The 26,207-nt window shown below is 43.1% G+C and overlaps 1 protein-coding gene across 10 annotated transcripts in view; it reads left to right on the top strand.

The window, feature by feature from the left end:
• Positions 1-6,271: 6,271 nt before the first annotated feature.
• The window catches only part of LOC147426866 (protein HAPLESS 2-like), a 265,821-nt gene continuing 245,885 nt past the window's right edge, over positions 6,272-26,207 (top strand). For all 10 annotated transcript variants that reach the window (XR_015186200.1, XM_086498602.1, XM_086498608.1 and 7 more), the window contains exon 1: positions 6,272-6,758. Coding sequence is in view for 9 of the 10 variants with exons in the window: in XM_086498601.1 (XP_086354727.1) it covers positions 6,579-6,758 (180 nt within the window). In the remaining variant the exon portion in view is untranslated. The remainder of the gene's footprint in view (positions 6,759-26,207) is intronic.

Consider the following 26,207-nt stretch of genomic DNA (forward strand, 5'->3'; position numbering starts at 1 on the left):
TTAGCTAAATCTAGAGTTTTAATTGTGGACTAGGTTGGAATAAATTTGCAAAGTTTAGTCAACCGATCTACCGCCACCCATACCAAGTCATGACCTCATGCAGTGGTTGGTAAGCCCATAATGAAATATTTCCATAGAGATACTTTGCCATTTACTTATTGGCAATCTCCAATGGATGTAAGAGACCTTCTGCATTCAGGCACTTTGGTTTATTCATGACATTTTTGGCAATGCAAGACATAGTTTTGAACATACTTGTATAAACCTAGCCAATAATATTGTCTTCGTATGAGTGCATAAATTTTCTTTATACCTGGGGGCCTTGCACTATGACTATCATGACATTCATAAAGACTTTGGCGGCAATTTTTGCATTCACCAGTACACAAACTCTCCCCTTATGGAGTAGGTACCCATCACCTATGGAAAAAATCTTTCATCTCTGCAGCTCATCACTCAAAAGAGGAGAATTGGGTGTGGAGGAAAAAGACACACTATCAGGATTGGAGTGAGAAGGATCCCACATTTTTGCATGACCCACACTTTGAAGTATGTTTCATCATGCTCATATTTTTCCTTTAGAGATTCCAAAAACTCACTTTGAAGCTCTATAAAGAGAAGCGAGTTGATCTCAGGCATACAACTAAGAGCATCAACATTGTATCCTCCTTTACAATTTCGTAGCTTTTCAGCATATTCCTGAAGAATCTAAGCCCACCTGGCCTTTTGACCCTTCAAATCGGTTTGTTATGTAAACCATTGTAAACTTTCATGGTCAAATAGAATCTCAAACTGAGCCCTTGTAAATAATGCCGCCACATTTTCAAAGCAGCCACTATTGCATAGAGTTCTCTTTCATAAGAGGAATAATTTTGCAATGTAGAATCAAGCTTCTTGCTTTCAAATGCAATTGGCCTTCCCTCCTGGAGAAGGACTGCTCCAATAGCATGATTACTAGCATCTGTTTCTATTACAAATGGTTTCATGGGGTCCATAATGGCTAAAATAGGAACTATAGCTAATGCGACCTTAAGAGCATCAAAACTTTGATGTTGAGCTTCTCTCCATTGAAAGGTTTTCCCTTTGGCTTTTAGTTGGTCCATCATTGGAATAACAATATGAGCATAGTTTTTGATGAACCGTCAGTAAAAGCTTGCAAATCCCAAAAAAAAAAATGCAAGGAAGAAGGCCATCTCCTAATGGCACCCACGTTGGATTTATCCATATGTAGCTTGACAACTAAAATTACATGCCCCAAATAGTAGGATTCCTTGGCATATATCTTGTTTTTCCGTAACAATTCAAACACCTGCTTTAGATGTTGTATGTGTCTTTCATAGACGCATTATACACTAGAATGTGATTGAGAAAAATGATAACAAAATTGCTCAGATATGGTTTCAAGACATTGTCCATAAGCGTCATGAAAGTAGCTGGTGCATTGGTCAACCCAAAGGGCAAAACAAAAAATTCATAGTGTCCAAACCTTGTTTGGAAATCAATTTTGGGTATATTAGCAAATCTAATGCAAACCTACCTTCGTATAGATACGAGCATGCTTGAGTTTATCAAATAACTCACCCACCCTCAACAACAGATACTTGTTCCTAATAGTAACCGCATTCAAGCCATAGTAATATATGCACATATGCATACTAATATCCTTTTTCTTCACCAACAAGATGGGAGAGGCTCATGGTGAAGAATAGGGTTGTATAAACCCTCTACCAAGGTAGTCAGTAAATTGACATTTCATCTCAGTAGCCTTCGAATGACTCATTCTATAGGGTGGTTTACTTATAGGCTTATTGCATGCAACCACGTCTATGCCATGTTGCATCGACATGTGTCAATGATAATCATGGTGAAAAATCATTTTGAAACTCATCCATGAGTTCTAGTAATAACTGTTTGAACTTATTAGCAACATTTGCTTGTTCGGGTAAGAGAGAAGTAGCCATATTTGGAAGAGAAGAGAGAGAATAATGCGGCGTTGAGAAACTGTCATTTAAAACATTATGAAGATCTTTTAAAAAATGACACAGCAAGTAACACAAAAAGACTTCTTCTATTTCATCTTGAAAAGAGAGATTCATAATCTCGATTGTATATATAAGTGGCGAGGAAGAAACATCCTTCTCTCCCAACAACAACATGTACATGCCACTGGATTTGAACATCAAACTATTATGCTCATAGCTAAAGTTCAATGATGACCCTAACCCATATAACGACTCTTGACTAAGTACCACATCTTCCCAATCCATACTCATGAATTAGAATTTCAAGGACGTGTGATACCCTTAAATCTCTAGGAATACATTCTTTACTTGAGTATCTCACACCTTGGCATCATGGCCATTAATCACAGTGGAAACTAGGATTTTGGGGCAAATTGAGCCAATTCACTAACTTATATTTAATGAAATTGTGCAAAGCACCATCATCTACCAATGATTCTCACCTTGGCTCAGGGGGTGCACCTTTAAGAAACTATTCATATAACGTGCGTGCAAAGGGTATTAAAAAAACCCCTTTATTTACATGTTTAAGGTAATAAAATGATCCCTTTTTCTCCAAAAACTTATAGGTTTTTCTCTAAAATCAATTTAAAAATCCCTCTTGTTAATATAATATTGTTAAAATGTTAAAATTTTGACAATTAAAAAACCCATTTATTTGAACTCACATGGTAACTTACATGTTTAAAAGGTGAACCCCTTGAGGACCTTGGATAAATCCATGCATGCACACGAGCTCGTGTGGACCACAGGTTGGCTGCCACATTGAAGTCCTAATACAACACTCGTATACCGCTTTGGTGTATGTTACTTCCACATTGGGAAAAGCAAGAGGAGGACTTGAGAGGCAACAATTGCACCATCTGCACTGCTTTCTCCTTACCTTGGGCAACATATTTTCCCTTGGAAGAATCCTTTTTGCCGTGTCCACTTCTTAAACATGTAAAACATAGCCTTTTCTTCTTAGCTTTCTCAAAATCTTCACTAGAAAGATGGTTCCTAGGCCCCTTGGGCTTCTTAAATGCACCAGATGCAGCTACTATAAAGTTTCTAATATTATGGCCATGCGGTGTTTGTGCATTTGTGTGTGCAGTGTCAAACACATAATTATGAAACCAAGGTAATTTTTCATCAGAATCGTTGTGTATATGCGCTTGCACTATAGCTTCCTCAAGTGTCTTGGGGTCCTCGGTCTTAACATGCTTCTTAAGCTTTAGTGTTAACACACATATGAACCCACACACTTGCTGCAAGGTATCTAGACCCTCCAACTTGAGAATCAAATCACAATAGTGCAAGCTATACTCCAGCAATGTCTTATGTTGATGCATAGAGTACTTGTTCCATGAAGACCAATTTCTATTCACTTCAAATTCCGTTTTAAACACATCCTCAAAGGTTGCCCAAGTCTGTGGTATGATGCCCTTCTCCTTGAGCAACATCCACCATTGTAGATTTTACCCTCTATTGTCAAACTTGTTTGCAGTACCTTGAATGCATTTGGAGTGCGCCTAAGGTCATAAATCCTATCTCATTTTCTTGAGAAAATATTCATAGTATCTTTGTTGCGCTTCTTTTACTCTTCTTAAAAAATCGGTGGATCGATATTCTTTAACAAGTCACCCACCTCTTTTTGAGAGAGAAGGTGCAACCCCTCCAGACTGGAGCCTTGATCCTACAGACCAAGGGTAATCCGCTAGGCATGGGTGTTAAAAAAGACCCTAGTCTACTCATTAACTTGGCCCTTGGTTGACTGTTGCATAAATTGCACAAGCATATCATACATCTTAGTGACATTCGCATTCAACCATGAAAAATTAGACTCTAAAACAGTCATGCGTGTTTGCAATGCTCTAAACTTTTGGATATCAAGCAATTAAATGCTATCATCCGGCCCCATTGCCGCATAGGTACCCTTGGTGAGAGTGGCCAATTGCGGGAGCATCATGCAAAACTTGGGCAGGGCTCTCAAAATCAAACGTATAAACAATAATAGATAAGAGTAATCATAAACAAAATTGACTAGCCTTGCTAAATCAAAACCTTCAATTTGTGATTAATTGCCAATGTCCACCGCGAATTCCGGAAGTCACTATTCAGTCAAAAAACTTACCGATACTTGAAAGACTATCATAAAAGATAATGTTTAGTCTGAGGAAGACAAAACCTTCAATTGAAATAGAGCAAAAAGATCCTGCTAGGTATACCCAGCTTTGTCTTAGCAAAACACTTTTTTCAAAAAGAGAGAAACAAAGGCAAAAAAGTTTCTTCAAATTTTTTGAGATGGCAAACACTTTTGTAGCAACCCGTTTTTTGTAGTGATTCCATTAATATCAATTACAACCCTTCATAGGTCTTCGTTGAAAATTCTCCGCTCTCCACCGTATCCACAAGCTAGCAGAGGGGAGTGTGAGGTGTGGACACACTCCCTTTGAGAGATTTTTTGATGGAAGAGGTCCCCCCCTTGGGGTGGCCTATTTGAAGCTTGTAACCCTAGTGATGGCAAGTTGCCCGAGCAATGCACACACACACACACACACACACACACACACACACACACACACACACACACACACACACACACACACACACACACACACACACACACACACACACACACATAGAGAGAGAGAGAGAGAGAGAGAGAGAGAGAGAGAGAGAGAGAGAGAGAGAGAGAGTAGTACCGAGGTTGAGAAAGAGAGATGATGAAGTGGATTTGCTCCCTTTCTGCTGCGTGTAGCCACCGAGTCCAAAAGCGCCCAATGGTGATGGTCGCCCCCTACGTCTCCTCCCCCTCAAGCCGTCATTTCTACCCTTGCATTCTCTTCTCAAGTCTCTTCACATCCTTCTCCACCATGGCTTCACATGCAAGATTTCTAAAAATAGGACCACACCCTTGCTTTGCCCAGAACAGCTCTGATACCAATGTGAGGCTAGGGAGTTTACAACTTGTCTCACCTCCCAACCGCTTCCCCCTCATATAGGCAAACTGTCAAGCTCGGTTCCAACTAGCCCTTGGTCTCTCGCCCTTGACCTGACAGAGTAGCCATCGCTCTTTCGAGGCTTGCTACTACAGGAGACAGACTTTTGGACCTTGGTGACACTTATGGGTGTGCTAAGAGCGCATCTTGTGGAATTGTGCTAGATTTTTGCAAGGAAACTATCAAATCCAGCCTTATGGATATGCACATGAGATGGCCTTCAAGCTCCCGGCTTGCAACTTAGCGCACAAGCTTGAGGCTACAAGGGGAATCCCCTTTGTTGTTGGTGTGATAGATGGTTCCCATATCTCGTTCATTACACCAAGCAACAACCATGTTGACTACTTCAATTGAAAACAATTCCACTCTATTTGCTACAACTAGTTGTAGTGCCAATTTTTCAAAATGGAATTTTAATATTGGATGGATTGGATCATTGCACAACTCCTTGAAGTTCACTATAAGCGAGCTATGACAAAGATGTGCAAGAGGGGAGCTTGGAAACTATTATTTGGTTGGCGACTATGCGTATCCCGCACAACCATACATGTTAGTGCCCTTCAAAGATTGCAAGGAAGGCTTGCCATGTCTTAAGTACTATTCAAATTTCATCCAATAAAGCACAAGGATGCCAACTTGAAAGAGCTTTAGTATGCTCAAGACACAATTTCACATCTTGTAAAAAGATAAGACATGAATCTACTCTATTACGAGATCTTGTTGCAACTTGTATTGTGCTTCACAACATTTGTATTTTCCACGGAGAATCTTTTGATATGGAGTGGGTGTAGGAGGCGAGAGCAGAATTGGTAGGTCCTGGTGGATGTGCACAAGATGATTGAAGAGCAATAGCTACCTCCATGATGTTGCTTCAGACAACACGCGAAGTCGAAATAGAGGGGCAATGTAGTGTGCTTAAGGTGGCAATGAAGGAGGTGCTAGTGACCTTGGAGTTAGCTCCGAACGGGGAGACCGATCGTACAAAGAGTAAACAAGGATAGATGTTCAACAAGTTTTTTGAAGTGTAGCTTTAGAGGAAATGGAATCCTTGTCATATGCTGCTTAGATCTTTATAGCCAAAGCATTCAATTCAATAAAAATTTTATATTATTGTTTGTATGCTTAGATCTTTGTATCCAAAGCATTCAATTTAATAAATTTTTGTGTGGTATGGTTTGTACAATGGTTGATCAATGTAATTGAATAAATGTTGCTCCCTTTCACTCTTTCTTCTGCCACCAGCGTTTAAAGTGGGAGGTGAAAGAAAACCTCTCCCTTCGTGAACAGATGGGCAGCAGCGGTGTGGATTCTTTAACTCTTCCACCTCGAAAAGCATAGTGTTGCCCCCCGCTGCTCTAGTGTGAGCTGAGCCTTATTACGTGTCGCTGGGAATATACCCGTCACCCGTGATATAAAATGGCAATACTTATGCATAACGAAATTGTGCTGTAGCAGATGGGCGGCGGAATTTAGAACCTGTTCTAGTCACCCTCTACGTGACGCTGGAAATGTACCCATGGTATAAAACGGCAGTACTCATGCATAACGGAATTGTGCTGTAGCAGACGAGGGGCACATGCGATCCTTGCTACTGCCCTTCCTTCTCTCTCTGCTGCTCTGGGTTGCCTACTTTGGCTCCATCACCGCCACAATCCTTGCCAAAAGCGACCTCGAGAAGTGCACCCGTGCCAAGCTCAAAGATGACATCCAATGTGGAAACAAAATTGTCGTGGAGCTCTCCATTGCAGCAGGAAAAGTAAGCCCCGTTGTCCTTGTCTTTTCTCATTCTACCTATGGATGCATGCGTAGATGATGCTCGAGCTTAGCTCGGTCATAGCTTAAAGGGAACGAAGTTACTCATCACGCAAAATATTGTTGATGAAGCATGTTGTGGTCTCAACTAAGATGTTTCCATTGAAGCTCTTAAGCATGTTATGGTCTCAACTAGGATGTTTCCATTGAAGATTCAAAGAAAGAGCTAGTGGAAGCTTTACAAATATGTCCAGCATCAAACATATACTAAGTTGACATGTATAAGGACACATCCTCGAGTCCCTTGCTCTTGTGTCCAGCTTAGCTCTTGCTACCTGGTTTGTAAAGAAATAGTAGGAGGGACATGGATGCTTTTTGCTTCGCGCAGCTAAATCACATTTATTGATGGAGTCTGAGTACAGTGGACGGAAATAACTGAAAGTCCTCTTTGTGTGTATGGGCCCTCAGCCTCTATGCTCCAAGCATTAAGATCTCTGTACAGATGTGTCAAAGTGCTTAAAAGAAATTTCCTAAAAGCCTTGATCTTTTGAGAGCGCCCCCCAGCCCCCCCCCCCCCCCCCCCCCCCCCCCCCCAACACACACACACACACACACACACACACGCCTTAAAGTGGTAAAGAACACTAAGAAACAAAAGCCCAAAGGCAAGAAGCACTTTGGGAAAAGAAAAGAGCAAGTGCATTGTGGAGAAAAGCAAAGTGCTTTTTGGGGGTTATAAAAACAAGAGAAAACAAACATTTATTTCAATTCTAGTGAAAGAAAATCATCTCTGTTTTAGAGAAACCTTGCCAAAAATCCTATAGAGATTGGAGATTGCAAAGATAAAAATTGTACCGGGAGAGAAAACATCTTTGGCTGCGCGAGAAAATTTCACTTTTCTAGAGAGAGGAAACTATAACCTTGCCTTATCAAAATGGAAAAGAACCCAATTACCAATTTCAAATGTAAGTTCTCTGTGGTGATGATCATCTGCCTTCTTTTGCTTAGCTCTCGCCTTTTGTATGCAAAATGGGTGGGACTTTCTTTCTCCTTTCCACTCTCTCAAATGGTGCCTTGCCTGTTGATGTATGCAAAGTGGTATTGTACACAAACTCAACCATTGGTAGATAGTGTTCCCAAGTTGTCATTTACCGTGAAACGTAGCATTTAAGCAGATCCAACACTGTAGAATTGCCTCTTTTAACTATGTTTGGGGGTGTGGATGAAGTGAAGATGAGAACTTCAAGGTAGTTCCCATGTTCTTAAACAAGCCTCTCCAAAATAGACTCGTAATCCTCGGATCACGATCACGTACGATGGATTGCGGCATGCAATGATACTTGAAATTATTCTACATAAATAATTTTTATTCGATTTGGTTTTATCTTCTTTCTCACAAGAATAAAATGGTCTTGCTTACTGAACTTACATATGATAGTCCAAATCCATCATTTCCTGTTTGCGTTCTTGGAAGATATTAAGTAAAATCCAGTCTATTTGGCACTTGCAAAGTAATAATCTTGGTGCCTTTTGCCTGTCAAGCTTGACTTTTTGGCACTTTATGCATGCTCTCACAAATGTATCCACGTCTCGTCTCAAAGTTGGCCAATAATAGAAAGTTTCCCATAATGTTGATGTCGTTGTCCATTAGTCAGCTGATCATATGTCTTCAAAATCTTCATCTTGCCATCCCAACCATGATGATATGGAATAGTCACTGCAGAAATTTGTGGCTTTTGCAATAATGCATCAGCCACCTCATTCTTTTTTTTAACAGGTGCATTGAATCCTTGACAAAATGTTTGCCCATTGCATGTGTTTTTAAGGGGGCTTAGTCTTTGCAAGAAAGTAATGCAAGGTTTGATGATGTGTTTGGAAACAAAATGAGCACCCAATAAGAGCATGGATAACTGCCAATAACTCTTAAGTTCCTCTCTGCCCTAACAGTATTTACTTTGCATGAGGACTACACCAATGCTCCTTCCACATGCATTGCATTGTGCCACAAAAGACTTTCTTAGATCTAGTAAAATGAGTTTTTCTTTCAAATCTTGAAAGTTGCAATCTCTTTTTCAAAGCACCACAACTTTGCACTCTCCATGCATAGTTGGAGCCTCGTGTACTTGTGAGTCCTCGGCTTGGAGCTGAGTATGCTGCCAACCAGAGTCTTTATTGGTTCCAAGAGTTAGTCGAGTTCCATTGAGTTTGGAGTCTACTGTTGTGTCTTTTGAGTTTACTTTGTCCATTGCTCTATAGAGTTTTCATTATGTTGGAGTGAGGTTTCTTGCACATTGCATTGAGAAGCACCCATAGTAAAGAGCACGATACACTTTTCTTGCTATGTAAATGCAGGCTTATGCACATCTTATGGTTTAATGCGTATTTGATGGTATTCATTCTTTGACTTTATCCTTCTGAATACAGATGCTCTCTCTAGATGGTCAAGAATGTCATCATTCCTTGCTATAGGGAACCTGTTGTTGATGGTGTTCTTGTTTAACACACGATTGACTATGCACATGTACCGAGCCATCTTTTTTCAGTATGGTGAACAAAAGGAGGTAGCAATAGATGCAACCAAGATTAGAGGGGGATTTCGTCTCTATGGAATAGGCTCTTTTGGACCATATGGAACATGTGCTTTTGGTGCAAGGTTGTTCAGATTCTTGAGAGGGTTGTGCGGTACCATCCTGGCATGGAGGGATACCCTTATGGATTGCACTAAGATGGGTTCAAGGGCATCTATGGAGGAGGGATACCAACTACCTTTGGGATGACTTTGGGCACAGAGGAAAACACTTTCTTGAGACCGAATGTGTATGATCAGTTGGCACTGATGGAGATGTAGAACTGCTACAAAAAAGGGGGTGAGAACGTGAAGTTTGAGTTTGGCACTTTTTTAGGGCCTCAAGACAAGAAGAAAGCACGACCTTTATTCAATAGTTTATCACCACTTTCCAGGGGGCGATTTCTCGGAAGCTCTAAGATCAAGAAAGCCGCCTCCTTTCCAAAGGGGAATGCATAGTAGTGGTGGTTGATCATCTTGTTCATGGACAAGCACCACGGATTGTGTGAGATTCAAACAGTTGTTTGCTTCTCTATGGTTGACACTTGCTTACGAAGAATAGATTCTCAAAGCTTGAATCCAACTCGGATGAAAAAGCGAGATGCTCTACAGACTTACAACCAACGATTTTGGGACACCTTTCTATTACTGGCTTCTTAAAGAATGGTCAACCTTGAGTGCAGGAGAGGTATTGCTACCTATAAAGTTTGCGATTGAGGAGGAGAATTGTCAAGTGCAGCGGAATTGAAATGGTCACAAGATCTAGACTTTACACTTCCACAAATCTTTACTTCTTTCCTTGCTTGAATGTGTGATACTTAGCATGAATGATGGTTCTTGAGAGAGAGAGAGAGAGAGAGAGATGGATGGATGGAGATGAAATGTTATATTAAACTTCTTCAAAAAGGCCAAAATGACCTATGAGACCAAACTGATACAATCTTGGTGGATCCAATCCAATGTTTGGGTACAAAAATAAAAATGAAGTGAAGTAAAGTGAAAGACTAAAATCATCGTCATTAGTGCCCGAGGATGCCTAGCATCGGGCGTTGTCCGAGAAAGTACTGCATCGATCACTGAAGAGCTTCGTCAATGTCCGCCTCTGTAAATAGTCATACTGGGCGTCTCTCATGTCGTGCTAGAATAGTCTTGATCCTCTAATGGAGCCTCCGTCGATATTGTGGTCTTCCTCGTAGATGTTGACAAGGAGGGCTGAAAGTGTTTCACCTCTATAGCATAGCCTGCTTGCAGTTTGTAATGGACACTCACACACCCAAATGGTAGAGGAAACTCACCCAAATAGGTCCTTATTCACTCGAATCAAGAGGCAACTCGTGGGGATTACAAGCTCCTGCCAACCCAACAACATGCATGTAGAGAGTCGGTGACGATGAGGCTTGGGATCACAGCCAAAGACCAACCAAGCCGATGTGAAGGTCCTCCAAAGATGATCAGAAGTTCAGCCAACAAACACACATACTCATATCCTCTCACATTCAACTCAATTTTTAAAATCTCTCTCTCTTCCTTACACACTCTGTCCTAATGGCACACACACCCGTAGACTATGTAGAAAACGCCTCTATCTTCTTCACTAAAACACCATGACTATGGAAAAAAACTCAATCACAGAGCACCCAAGATGATCCCTAAACATCAAATTGATAAGAGAAAGGTGTAATTCACTCTTCAAAGGTGGGGAAGAAGAGAGAGAGTGCGGCAACGAGTGCGGGACTACACACACACCACCATAAATCCTCTTGACTCCCTCTCTTAGAGTAAGTTCTCTGTTTTTTCACTTCTACAAGCAGTCTCCCCTTTTGTTTTCCATGGCATGTGAGCTGATGTGTCAAAAATTGGCGAGTTTGGATCAAATTTGACCAGTTTTTGATCATTTTTGATGTATTTTTGCCTATAGAAAGCCATTTTGGCAAACGGTTACCAAAAATCACCAAATTTGTCACAATGATTCCTTAAAGCATTTCAAAGCACTCCATTTCAGAATCCATCACTTTGTATATACGATACACGTGATCTGGATAAAATCTGCAAGGATATAGCTGAGGTGCACGGGCGACTACACAGATCACATTTTTGCGTATGAGAGAGCATTCTCTTTACTTTTACTTGTTTTATTGGGACTCAAAAGCATATTTACATCATGTACAAGAAATCCTAGAAAACCATGATGCCACAAACAAGGGTCCAATTCCTCCAGGGGATATGTACATAACGGTGACCTTGATTGAGCACGCTTGAGTATGTACATGGCATATACATATACGACTTCTTCCAAAATATTGGCACGCATCCATAAATCTTTAGGTGTTTTCTTAGTCGCATAAAAAAACTTGTCATAACTTGCCAGCCCCATAGTCTACTAGATCATTCATGATCAGTAGCAGCAGTTTCCAGGGCAAACAAAGAGCGCATATCATTCTTCACAATGCTTTTCATGTGAGTCTTTTGAAGCCTTTTAAAGGCGATGTGCACGATGATAGGGAGGCAGATGAGCAATCCGAAGTGGAGGAAAGCGAGGAGATACTCGTTCCAGAACAGATACTAGCACATAAAGATAGAAAGATAAAAGGTAAAATGATGAGGCGGTTCTTGGTTAAATTCAAGAACTATCCCGCATTGGATGCGAAGTGGATGGAGGAGGAGGACCTGGCAGATACTCCTCAAATTGTGAATCTTTACCTTGAAGCATTCGGTTTAGAAGAGTCTACTCTGATAGAACCCCGACTTCAGCATGGGCGAATCTAGTGCAGTGGGTATGCACAAGAGGGGAGTCACTCCACTCCTTTGTTGACAGATTGCCTCGATATTTTGATTTGATATAAAGTCACTGATGTCCCTTTGGGTTTTAGGGATACTGCTAGAGCTGACAGGATTCTGTTGTATGACTTTATGAACTGGAATTCTCGATAATATGATACCGATTTGTACTTGACTTGTTTAAGTGCAGGAACTGATAGACGAAATGACTGCAACATTTCGGTCTGATAAATCTCTATAGACATGATTGCAATAAGGATTAGTCAATCGGGCATCTGAGAGGTCTCGACTGGATCTAGATGCGATTGCTAAATACGTTGCCGATTAATCATGGTTTGAGATTGGAATGATTGTTGAATGTGATTTGTCATGTGATGTCCTGTGATGTCAAGTGATGTCCTGTCGATTGGTACATGTGCTAGATGTGTTGTTCCTAGTGCGTCGGTACTAACAGTCAGTATCTGCTAAGACAGTTTATGGCCTATGTCTGTTTTGCAGGCGTAATCGAGGGCGATTACAATGCTTTCAAGAGGGGGTATGTCACAAACTAGTGATGTGGCATGGCCTGGACATGGGGCAGCAGAGCACCCCCCACACACACCCCAGAAAAAAGAAGGCCCGCCAAATGCGCCGACAGGCTGATACAGATTTTTGAAAATCGTGGCAGATTTTTGCGGTGCAAAACGCGGAAGCTACTGACGTGGCATTTGCGTACGGAAAGCTGCTTTTTACGCTGTTGAATTCTACGCAAGGCATTTTGAGAAGCTTTTGGACTCACTTGCTTTATTTTTTAAAAGCTTGAGAGCTTTTGGATTACTGCTTTTGGGGCTCTGCTTTTGGGCATCCCTTGTAAACTTATAAATAAGTGGCAGGGCCCTCACTTCTCAGAGCATCTGGACGCAGAGTCTGAGTGAGCGCCTGCCTACTCTCTTGTACTTTGAGCACAGATTAATATAAAAAGTAATACCGAAAGGGGCGCCAGTCTTTGGGGCCAACATCTCTAGGCATAGAACTCCGCCGGGCCGTGTCGAATCAATTGTGAATTGTGAACTGTTTTGAAGTAAATCTCTGTTGTCGCGGTAGAATCTTGACTTGGAGTGTCCAAGTTTGTTACAGATGGAACCATGCACTCATCCAGAGTAGGCTCAAGAAGTATGTGCCAAGAATGATGACAATTGTAAACGATGATATACTTCTTGAAGAGCATGAAAACTCAAATGTCACTTTATAGGTACGTAATTTACAAAAGAGATTTTCCAATTGCAACGGTGACGTGCTTGGAGAGATTTTTAATTTAATGTGGCTTAAAGAGGTTGTTGCGGGAAGAACTTCTCCCGGTTGGCAATGAAATGCCCCCCTCCAGGCCAGACGCAAAGCAACTATTGACCTCAGTTGGCTTGGACTACAACAAGATTCATGCATGTCCAAATGATTGCATTCTTTTTCGCAATGAATTCGTAGATTGTCTGTCATGTACTAAGTGCGGAGCAATGCGTCCAAGTATCGGGCAGCTTCAGTCTAAAGGAGACATCATTTATCTTTTCTTTTATCTGGAAAGGTCCATAGTATCTCATGCTAAGCTTTGGAAAAAGCCGCTGCTTTCCTTTTTTCTTTCTCAGGCGTGTCTTCTCAAAACGTAAGAGCACCCAATCGTTCTCCTTTAATTTCAAATCGCGATGGTGTCGATCTGCTGCCTTTTTGTGTCTTTCCTAAGGTTTCTCTAAAGCCTACCGGACCTTGGCAAAAGCTGTGTCCAAGTCCCTCGTATATTGGTCGGCTTCAAAAATCTTATCTTTCGTGCTTAAGAAGGGTGGAACCTTCGGAGCACCTTCAATAATCTCAAATGGCGCCTTCCCCGTTGAAGAGTGAATCATGTTATTGTAGGCAAATTCCACCAAGGGTAAATACTTTTCCCATTGAGTCTTCTGATCCGAAATGTAAGACTTCAATAAATCCAATATGACTGAATTTGCAATCCCAGATTGCCCATCTGTTTGCGGGTGGAAAGATGACGAGAGCTGCAACCGTGTGTCAATGTTCTCCCAAATCGCCTTCCAAAACAAACTCGCGAATCAAGGATCTCTGTTAGAGACAATTGTCTCAGGAATGCCATGTAATCTGAATATCTGGGCAATGAACAGTCTCGCTAAGTGATCCTGCTTGATTGTCTTCTTCACTGGAATGAAATGAGCTTGCTTGCTAAATCTGTCAATAACAATCCAGATACCATCGTGCCCACTCTGTGTCTTCGGGAGATCAAAAATGAAATCCATAGCAATACTTTCCGAGGGGCGGGTGGGTATGGGTAAAGATTGTAACAATCCCTGTGCTTTATGCCTGTCAAACTTGACCTTCTGGCATACCAAGCAACTACGTACAAAATCGTCCACATCCTTCTTGAGTCTCGGCCAAAAGAAGTATTTCTCCACACCTTTCAAGGTGGTATCAATGCCGCGGTGACCCGTAAATGGTGGACAGTGGCATTCGGTTAAAACCTTTTCCCATAAACGACTGTGTAACGCACAACATCGTTTTCTTCATCAAATAGCCATCCCGAATGGAATATCCTGCTACTACCTCCCCATTCTGTATTCGACTGAGTATATTTGCAAAATTTGTGTCTGTGGTATACTGATCGACCATATCCTCTAAGCTTCTATGGTGTATCGGAAATAGCCAAAACCAACGGCTTCCGGGACAAAGCATCCGCCACCAAGTTCTTCTGTCCCTGCACATGGACAATCTGGAAGTGAAACTGTGACAAGATGTTCGCGCACCGCATCTGCTTTTCCGATAGCTGCTTCTGTGACAAGTAGTGTAAACTCTAATGATATGTGAAGACCGTAAAATTGGCTCCGATTAGGTAATGTCTCCACTGAGTAAGAGCATGGATAACCGCCAAAAGCTCTTTTTAATAAATCTGTGCTTTCAATTCCGGCCTTGAAAACAATCGGCTTTCGTAGGCAATGATATGGCCTTCTTGCATTAAGACCGCACCCAGCCTACGACCACAAGCATCACAATATACTTCGAATGACTTTTGCAAATCCGGCAAAGTCAAAACTGGCCTTGTAGTCAATTTCTCTTTCAATGTCTGAAAGGCAGTTACCTCTGTGGGTTCCCACGAGAAAGGGACTCCTTTCTGTGTCAAGATATGCAAAGGGGAATCAACCTCTGCAAACTTTCTAATGAACCGCCGGTAGTAAGAACATAAGCCCAAGAAGCTTCTAACTCCATGGACATTCTTCAAATCGGGCCAATCACAAATAGTCTCAATCTTGACCGGCTCTATCTGCACTTCTACTGCTGAGATGAGATGATGTGTCCCAAAAAGTGTATCTCTAGTAGGAAAAATTCACTCTTCTGTGCATTGATCACCAACTTGTGATCTCGCAATGCCTGAAAGACCTATAGCAGATGTTCTCTATGTTCTGCCTCATCCTTGGAGAAGACAATAATGTCATCAAAGAAAGTGTCAACAAAAGATGTGTACTCTCCGAAAATCCTGTCCATTATTTGGTTAAAGGTCGTTGGAGCATTGGTAAGGCCAAAAGGCATCACCAAAAACTCGAATAAACTGAAGGTCGTCCGAAAAGCTGTCTTGTAGACGTCTCTCGGCGCGATTCAAATTGGATGATATCCGCTCTTCAAATCGATCCTGCTGAAACAAGAGGATCCCTGTAGTCGGTCTAGAATATCATCGATCCTAGGAATCGGAAATCTGTTCTTAATGGTGATTTTGTTAAGAGCTCTATAGTCAATGCACATTCTCCAAGATCCGTCTTTCTTCAAAATCAACAACACCGGAGAGCAGTAAGGTGAAGTACTCGGCTAGATAAGACCCTTTTCCAAGAGGTCTTTCACTTGGTTCATAATCTCTTCATTCTGGGCTCAGCTCACACGGTAAGGTGGCCGGTTCGGTGGTGTGCTTCCAGGTATCAGATCAATGGTAGGATCCTCAGGACGAGCTGGTGGCAACTCGCCTGGCAGGCCCTCAGAAAAGCAATCGGCATGAGTGTGGAGAAAATCTTGGAATTCTTTATCAAGGTTAGACATATTTGTCCTATGTTCATCATTCAACTCTTTCAAAAAGATCGAGTAAACAAACGGACTGGATTTCATTAATTTCGAAACGGCCGAAGCAGATACAATAGGGACAGACTCTCGCTTAAGTTTCACATCAAGTACAATGGTTCGGCCTGTTTTAGTAGTCAATGTCGCTTTCTTTGCCCGATAATCGACCACAGCGTTGTTCTTATGGTACCAAGGGACTCTCAGGAGAACATCACAACCTTCCAAGTGCACTATGTAGAAGTCCTCGTGTCCCAAATACCCTTGACAATGCAACCGAAGTTTGCCAATGACATGTGTAATGGCCACGTCCCTGCCGGGTGCTGCTAGAACTGCCTCTGCTTGTGGTCCCATCAGATTGGGTGTAATCTCGAGCTGTCGCCAATTCAGGTGAAATGAAGTTGGCCTTGGCTCCTCCATGAAAGAAAATTAGGGCTTCTTGATCTTTCACTTTGCCCTAGGCTCGGCAAAGTTCTGTGCTCTCATTAATCGTGCTTGGGTCAGTACCCATGCAATCTGGAACCAGTCCTGCTTTCATCTTGCATTTTCGTCCACGTTCCTCAGCTGCTTTCGAACTCTTAGGCCTTTCTTCATCTGTTATTTCTGCGCCTTTTAAGGGCACTTCGCGGAGATGTGCCCAGGTTCCCCGCATCCAAAACACTTCCCCTCTCCCGAAGAGTGAGCCGGGGTGGTGCATCCTTATCTTTTTGTTCTTGGGGGCTCTTCTTCTTTCTACTTTCATTTTTAGAAGTCTGTTCGGTTCTCTGCGTCATGATCTCATCTGTGGGGTAAGTCAGACTGCCTGAATGTATGGAAAAACCCCGTTGCGCATGACTCATCAGTTCTTGAATAGAATCTGGCTTTTGTTCTAAGCAGTGATCTCGGATCTCTGTAGGAAGTTCACAGCTAAACCGCTCAATTTGTTCTTTAAACGAGATCTTCTTAAATGAACAAGCGAGTAGAAAAGAGCTCCAAAATCTCTCGCAATATGCGTCCAAAGTATCTTTCTTGGTCATCTGGTGATGATTCCAAGCAGTTCGTATGTCTCGTTCGTACTCCCAAGTCAACCTAAAAGAATTAAAAAGCCTTTTAAATTTTAGCCATTTAACTGGCGCTTTCTTGTTCAATAGAAGAGTGGACCACCATGTTTGAGCATTTCCCTTGAAGTAAGAGGTAGCTCTCCGATTCTTGGGAGTGCTCTGAGTAATGCCCTCCAGAGAAAGCTATATCAAATTGCTTTAGAAGGCCAAAGCCCTCGAAGCATCTCGGAATCCAGAAAAAGTGTCAAATTTAATTGACTGTCCACCTTCTTTAAATTCTTGAAATTTATTGCTTTTATCCTCGAGAAAGTTATAGAAATGCTTCTTCTTTGCATAAAATCTGTGATTGTTGGAGTCCGAACTATCTGAAGACGAGTCCTTTGTAGAACTGCCAGAAACTGGGTGTAACTTAGGCTTTTTTGCCTTTTTCTTGCCCTTTTTGAAGCTTTGCTTTTTGCTTCACTTTTTCCCTTTCTTGTCTTCTTCGCTCGAGTCAGAAGAGCTAGAAGAACTGCTAGAAGAAGAAGAAGAAGAAGAAGAAGAAGAAGAAGAACTGGAGACTCCTTCAAATCTCACACGCTTCTTCTGCTTTCTTGCTGAGGCAAAAGTAGATTGACGACCCAAATAACCCAGGAAGTTAGTTCTTTTCTTCTGCTTTTGTCGTGCTTTTTGGCTTTGTTGTTCGTGTCAAAAAGTTGGGTAATTCGTGTATCAACCACTTCTTCCAATACTTGCTCTGTAAACATTCTCGGAGTAGAAGGTTTCTTGAGTGCCGGTTTGAGGGGTGGTTGTAACGTGCTGCGGAAGTGAATGTTGAACTCTGCTCAAGATGAGTGCTCCGAACTGTGTTCAAGGTTCCTTTTACTTACGGAAGGGAGAGCCTTCCGTTTCTTTAGTGAGAGAGTGCAATGGACACAAACAAAGTGGTGAACACTGTGAATGAAGGTAATGAGACTGAGAGATAGAGAGAACAGAATACGACACCAGAATGTTGTCAAACCCTCCTCCAAGGGCCCCACTCTCAATGGCGAGAGTGGTCTATGCTATTGATTGCACGATCTGGTACAAGACTCTGATGCAAGTCGTGAGACTATGATGCAAGGTGAATCTAAACTTGGGGACGACGAGGATGGTGACGACGACAGCTGAATCTGCTATCTTCTGCTACTGCCTATGCGGCTGATTGGAAATGCTAATCTGGCTATCTTCAAGCGCTGGTTTTGCTGACTATAAACGCCGCCTTCGCAGCCCTTGAAAAACGATGATTCTGTCCTTGAAAACGCTAGCTTGCTGGCATTGAAAAATGCAGGTACTGAGGTGTGACGCAACGCTGTCCAAGGCCTGAAAAAACGCTGTGTGCAGCTGGCTGAAATCGCTGAAATTGCTGTCCAGAAAACGCTGAGTGGGCTGCTGTTAAAAACGCTGGCTGAGGCTGTAATCGCTGATGCAAACAAGGCTACTGGAGTCACCAAGTGCAGGGCTGGAATCTCTTGTGGAAACGCTGCTGATATTGCCCAAGGGCAGGGCTAAAAACGCTGAAGTAGCTTGGGGAAAAACGCCAGGGTTCTTAGGGGTCTTGCGTGAGAAGATGCCTGTTGAGCAATGCTCCTGCTGCCTCTTCTGCCAGAAAGTGCTAGCTCTGGTTTGCTTATATATTTCATTAGCAAAATTGCCTTACCTAGTTCCCAACAAAAGTCACTTAAAAATAATAAGTTAAAGATGTCAAAAATAGGGAAAATAGGTCTATGCACTGTAAAAATGCTCTTGATGGGTTCTGATGGAAATCTGATTATCATACTGTGTGCAACCAGAGGATATGCATCTAATCTAAGTGTCCGGATATGCACGGTCTGCGAACAGACTTACAAAAGTGCCAGATCACTTCCTAAGCTAACTGAACTGAACCCATGTCATGAAGCAGCTTGTCCACGGACACATAGGGTTGGATGTGTCACGTGACAGTGGTTCTGTGGCCTTCTGCCACTGGGAGTGCACTTCATCGAAGGATGTCTGAGTCAAAAGTTTAGCAAATTTCGGATCCTTCGCAAGGTTGATCATCATCTTTGTCGCATCGTCAACCAATCGTCGACGTTCCATCTCTTCAATCTCCGCCTAAGCAGGCCGAGGCGGGCCGTACTCTTCGTGAGAATCTTCTTCGTGATCTATTCACTTCAAAACGGTTCACAATTCACAATTGATTCAACACGGCCCGCGGTGGAGTTCCGTGCCTAGAGATGTTGGCCCCAAAGACTGGCACCCCTCTCGGTATTTCTTTTATATTAATCTGTGCTCAAAGTACAAGAGAGTAGGTAGGCGCTCACTCTCAGACTCTGCATCCAGATGCTCTGAGAAGTAAGGGCCCTGCCTACTGATTTATAAGTTTACAAGGGATGCCCAAAAGCAGAGCACCAAAAGTAGTAATCCAAAAGCTCTCAAGCTTTTCAAAAATAAAGCAATTGAGTCCAAAAGCTTCTCAAAATGTTTGCGTAGAAATTCAATAGCGTAAAAAGCAGCTTTCCGTACGCAAATGCCACGTCAGCAGCTTCTGCGTTTTGCACTGCAAAATTTCGCCGTGATTTCTGAAAATCCATACCAGCCTGTCGGCGCATTTGGCGGGCCTGCTTTTTTCCGGGGTGTGTGTGGGGGTGCCCTGCTGCCCCATGTCCAGACCTTGCCACGTCACCAGTTTGTGACACCATCCAAATTAGCAAACTGATAAGTGCCATTCTTGTACTTCTTTGCTACCATGAATGGACCCTCCCATTTGATGTGAAACTTTTTTTGAAAGGTGCTATCCAATCTGCTATTGTATCTTAGTACTATTTCACCCTCTATCTCTTTGTTTGTCACAGTTTCATTGAACCTTCTTTGTTGATCCTGTTGATTTTTTTAATAATGCTCAAAAGTAAGATTATGATCAAGTTGTAAACACTTTAAATGCAAAAGTCTCTATTCAAGCATGTCCGTTGCCTCTTCATTTAACTTTATGAGCATCTTGATGTAAGGAATCTCAACTTCAATGGGCAACAACGCTTCCTTTCCAAACACCAAGTGAAATGGAGAAAATTTTGTTCCTGATTTCACAGATGTTCTATAAGCCCACAAAGCACATGAAAGTTCAAGATCCCATGTTTGACTATGACTTTTAGTCATTCTGGTAAATATCCTCATAAGCTCTCCATTGAATCTTTCATTCATTCCATTGCGTTACGGGATAATATGGAGTGGTATACCTATGTTGTACCTTCAACTTCTCACATAAATAGTCAATCAATTCTCCACGAAAGCCCGGACCATTATCAGAGAGCAATTCCAATGGTACACCAAACTTACAACATATATCCTCATACACAAATTTTCCCACATCCTTGCTAGTGATCGTCTTCACTGCCTTTGCCTCTGCCCATCTTGACAAATAGTCAACTGCAGTAAGAATATAACATTTTCCTCTATCAGTCATAGGCAATGGCCCTATTGCATCAAGGCCCCATTTCTCAAACACATCATAAGCCAACATAATGTTGCGAAATTCAGCTTTGAGTACTCTCTTACCCATACGTTGGCATGACCTCATATACTACGATCCTTTCCTTTTTTGTAAAAGCATGGCACCAATAGCATCTTCTCCCACTGATGGGTTCTCATGAAACTCTTTTTCCCAATTTGGAGCTTGCGTAGTAGAAGGAGAACCCAAAATCTTCTTAACTTTCTCAAAAACCTCTTCACATTCAACAGTCCAAAGTAAGGGGTCAACCTTTGCTGCTTGTTGTAAAGGATAGAGAACTTGTGAGTACTCTCTTATCCATCCGTTGGCATGGCCTCATATTGTGTGATCCTTTCCCTTTTTGTAAAAGCATGGCACCAATAGCATCTTCTCCCACTGATGGGTTCACATGAAACTCTTTTTCCCAATTTGGAGCTTGCATAGTAGAAGGAGAACCCAATATCCCCTTGACTTTCTCAAAAACCTCTTAACATTCAACAATCCAAAGTAACGGGTCAACCTTTGCTGCTTGTTGTAAAGGATAGACAACCTGTGATGCTAGGGACATGAATCTACTCATATACCTAATTGCTTTGTATCCTTTGGGGATGGTAGAGACATTAATGCCTTGACCTTCTCAGGATCTGGATCTATTCCATTCTCTGATATCACATGTCCCAGAAGCTTGACTCTAGGTTGTGCCAGATGACATGTCTTTTGGATTTAATTGTCCTCCACAGTCATCATACGTCTAAATGCCATCTCAAGCTTCATACAATGATCTAGTCGAGTACTATACACACAAAAATCATCGATGAAACCTTTGACAAACTTCCCCAAATATGGAGTGAACACCCAATTAGCTCTTCTTTGGTACTCGCCAGGTCCATTGGTAAGCCCAAATGGTAGGACATAATAACACTCTCCCCCTTGATAGCATGTCTCTTCAACCGCGCTATGGTTGAGGGACTACCAGAGGAGTGGACTATGCACACCATCGTGCCTATCCACAAATCTGGCGACACCCTGGACCCAGTGAACTACAGGACTATCACTAATTAGTCACACATTAGCCAAATTGTATGGGGCAATTCTTGAGGCAGAGCTTAGCACACATGTAGAGGCATCAAGGATACGCGTACCAGGACACACAGGCTTTCGGCCACTTTCTTGACTATCGACCACATCTTCGTGCTTCGTTGCCTGATCGATGGAGCGAAAGCACGGAAGAGGAGACTCTACTGCTGCTTTGTGGATTTTCGCAAGGCTTTTGACACTATCCCTAGAGAGAGACTCTTTCAGCGCCTTCCGGAGCTACAGATACCATCTGAGCCATTTATTCTTTGTATGCATAGGTCTTTGGTAGAGTGCGATGCCCAGGTGCACTATCGGATTCCATTGCTAGCACCATTGGGGTGAAGCAAGGATGCCCCCTCTCCCCTACTCTATTTGGTCTCTACATCGACAAGATGTCAGATTACATTTTACGAGCAGGCGGAGTGGAATCAGACTTGGCAGGTATACCAGTCCATATTATGCTCTATGCCGATGATATCATTCTAGTTTCTGAGACACGGGAGGGACTACAAAGCCACCTACGAGCCTTGGATGATTTTTGCACACATCGAGGGCTCACAGTGAACTTGGGCAAGACCAAGGTCATGATCTTCCACACCTCCAGGACAATTCGGAGCAGAGTAGTACTCACAGCAGTAGGCGGGCAGGTCGATGTGGTTGATTATATGTATACTTGGGGGTGACTTTCACTGGCACCACTGGCAGATTTTCCATGGCCCAGGCAGCCCGAGACCGGCTTACACGAGGATATGCAGCGCTGGCCACCTTGGAGCGCATATGCCATCAGGCCCACTTCCAAGAGCCCTGCACCAAGGGGTGGCTTTTTGACACTAGTCACACCTGCCATGATGTATGTAGTCGCAGTATGGGCACCAGGGCTATCAACATCTCTATTGTCACAAATAGAGCTCCCACAGATTGTCATGATCTCTCGTTTGCTCCACAACAAACCCTCAGTACCACATGACATCATCAGAGCAGAGCTAGCTGCACCACCGATGCTAGTAGAGGCCCTCTTTCAAACAGTTTGTTTCATCCAGCGCATGCGAGAGCTCCCACCAGACAAACTCACCCGCAAAGCTTTTGAGGCATCGATACAACTGCATCAGGAGGGGGACATGAGGGCATGGTACTCACAGGTCATAGAGTGGTTTACATCCCATGGCTTGGACATCACGGATTTGTCTCCTTTTCAGTATGATCTTGACTCGCCTCACATACGCCGCTCACACACCGAGAGGAATCGAGTTCTCTGACAGGATCTTTGGCAGCTATACATCAGGGAGACATGGATCACACCCAGAGAGTCTCTTCCCACGAAGAGATAGTACTACAGAGACCATTTCCTGATCATTCTAGCAGATGGGTTCATCCAGAGACCGAGATACATGGATGTCTACATGCCACATAGAGCACAGGTCGCCATTGGACAACTCAGAGTATCATCACACCAGCTAGAGATTGACGCAGGGAGAGCTGCACATGTTCCCAGAGCAGAGAGAATGTTGAGAGCGAGGAGCATTATGTATGCAGATGTAGAGTATATGAGGAGATTAGAGGCAGATATCCGACCTTGTTTGCAGATCAGCCCACTCTACATCAGATTTTTGAGTCCAGAGACCAGCGGTGGCAGTTCGGCCGCTTCCTCATAGAGGCATAGCAGCATCGGGACTCCCTCCTCCAGGCGGCATCGGGTGTGAGAGATGAGCGCCAGACACAACTCACATACTTTTTTTAGAGGACCACAACAACACCATCACCTCCGACCATCCAGAGAGGAGGCTGAGGAGGTCCGAGCTCGCAGACGCCCACGTACCCATGGACGTAGGGCACCTCGCCTACACCAAAGAGAGATTCAGGAGATCCAGGAGCACTACTATAGATCTTTGGAGGAGCGACGCATTCGAGCTTTTGCAGATCCAGCCACCATCTTATGCGGATTGTTCACACCCTATCCGCCCATGCATTATGTATTACATCCTGACGATGGGACTGGATGGAGCTAGAGATAGGATAGCATCTCATGATTGTATTTACCCCAGCATATAGGTTTGCATCTTTCCCCAGTTTTGGGGCTCCCCCCCCCCCCACCCTTGTATCACTTACCTCCTCCCCCAGTCATTACACAGGATAGCTTACTTTTACTTTTGTACCTTTTATCCTTTATGGATACACAGAGGACACCCACCTCATGTACTTTGATTTGTCTCATAGGCCGACTTCGGTCTTCTCTCTCTCTCTCTCTCTCTCTCTCTCTCTCTCTCTCTTCCGCACACGCGCACTCTCACACTAATACAATGTCTAAGTACAAATTGAAATCAAGTAAAGTAAAATGTAAAATGATGATGATGATGATGATCATTAATGTCCGAGGTTGCCCGACATTGGGCGCTGTCTGAGAATGTATTGCATTAGTCGTTGAAGAGAATCGTCAATGTCCGTCTCTGTAAATAGTCTTACTTCACGTCTCCAATGTCGTGCTAAAATAGTTGTGATCCTCTGATGGAGCCTCCGTAGATATTGTGGTGGTCCTCATAGACTTGTGTGTCTAGCTCTCCCAAGCTCAATGTCTCTGTCAGTTGATATACCTCTTGGTATAGGTGGACTCTAAGGTCAACTGCGAAGCTTGCTCATTTGACTGCAAAGTCTCTGCTATAAAGAAGTCAATGATCTCCCTTTGTGAATGTCATATCTCAGATCCTCATATCTCATGACTTTAGCTAGTGATCCAAGGCCCTCTTTGAATAGACAATGAAAGCGGCCTCGCTTAGTATACCGTGCAATGGCATATGTGATGTAACTGTGTCTCTAGCTCTATATGACACAGCTGGTAGCCTATGTTGGTACTCTCCTAAATCTTCTAGTCTCAATCTCCGATTGATGCGATGATGTGCGCATCTGACCAATAGCACATCGTATCCCATGGGATAAATGAGTGTCCATATAGGCAGGTTTGATCACATATCCATTCTCTGAGTTGGAGAAGATGCTCTCTGTAGAAATCCATCTTCGTGCCAAGGTTTCGTGTCGGCTCTATGCATGTCCTTTCGGTGTCTAGCTGAATCAAATCCTGCCTGAGAGAGAGAGAGAGAGAGAGAGAGAGAGAGAGAGAGAGAGAGAGAGAGAGAGAGAGAGAGAGAGAGAGGAGGAGGAGGAGGAGGAGCAGCAGAAGAAGAAGGAGAAGAAGCAGAAGCAGAAGCAGAAGAAGAAGGAGAAGAAGGAGAAGGAGAAGAAGAAGAAGAAGTCTCAACCACATTGGCAAGTCTCAACCACACCTTGCCGATGTGGTATTTGCTTTTGATTGCGTAAATGGAATGTACACACATGCATTACCGCAATGCAAACTCTATTGACTTGAATGGGGAATGTTGTCGTGGTAACTCTTTAGAACGAAGCACCTCCAAGGCTGATTTTTTTGGATCCGTCTCGATGAGGGGTTGTTGATGCCCACCAAGGGGTAGATCTGGGGCTGATTTGCGCTCCCGATGTAAGAAGAACGAAGGGCTGAAAGCTGGCTGCAAAACCGCATATCTAGCTGTAAAAACGCAGCAGATCTGACGTGCAAAATAGGGCTTTAAACACTGATGGTGATGGAGCAAATCATGGAAAACAATGGGAGCACTTCATGTAGCGAGGGAATGGCTGAAAAGAAGCTCAATGGGCTGAAAACTAAAAACGCTGGCTGCTAGGGCTGATTCGGGCAGATGCTTGCAATGTGAAACAGGTTAGTGCAAAATCACAAAGCTCTGATACCAATGTCAGGTGCATCGGAATTGAATTGGTGAAAAGATCCGGACTTTACACTTCCACAAATCTCTACTTCTTTCCTTGCTTAAATTTGTGCTACTTAGCACGAATGATGGTTCCTTTCAAAGAGAAAACGAGAGAGAGAGAGAGAGAGAGAGAGAGAGAGAGAGAGAGAGAGAGAGAGAGAGAGAGAGAGAGAGAGAGAGAGAGAGAAGGAGAATAACACCTGATGGGGTCCCAATCAACCCTCTTAAGAGCGTCGCTGATGTGGTATTTGCTTTTGATTGCGCAAATGGAACGTACACACATGCAATACCTCAATGCAAACTCTACTGACTCGAATGGGGAATGTCGTCTCGGTAACTGTTCAAAATGAAGCACCTACGGGGCTGATTTGATGCACCTTTGGATCCGTCCAGATGAGGGGTTGTTGATGGCCACCAAGGGGTAGATCTGGGGTCGATTTGTGCTCCTGATATGAGAGGAATAAAGGGCTGAAAGCTGGTTCCAAAAACGCAGAGCTGGCTGCAAAAACGCAGCTGATCTGGTGTGCAAAGCAGGGCTGAAGACAGTGATGGCGATGGAGAGCAAATGATGGATAGTGATGGGAGCACTTGGTGCGGCGAGGGAATGGCTGAGAAGAGGCTGAATGGGTTGCCAAAGGACTTGGCTGGAGCAGGGAGAATAGCG

The sequence above is a fragment of the Adiantum capillus-veneris genome, chromosome 24, assembly GCF_014529385.1.
Source record: "Adiantum capillus-veneris isolate H3 chromosome 24, ASM1452938v2, whole genome shotgun sequence".
NCBI lineage: Eukaryota > Viridiplantae > Streptophyta > Polypodiopsida > Polypodiales > Pteridaceae > Adiantum > Adiantum capillus-veneris.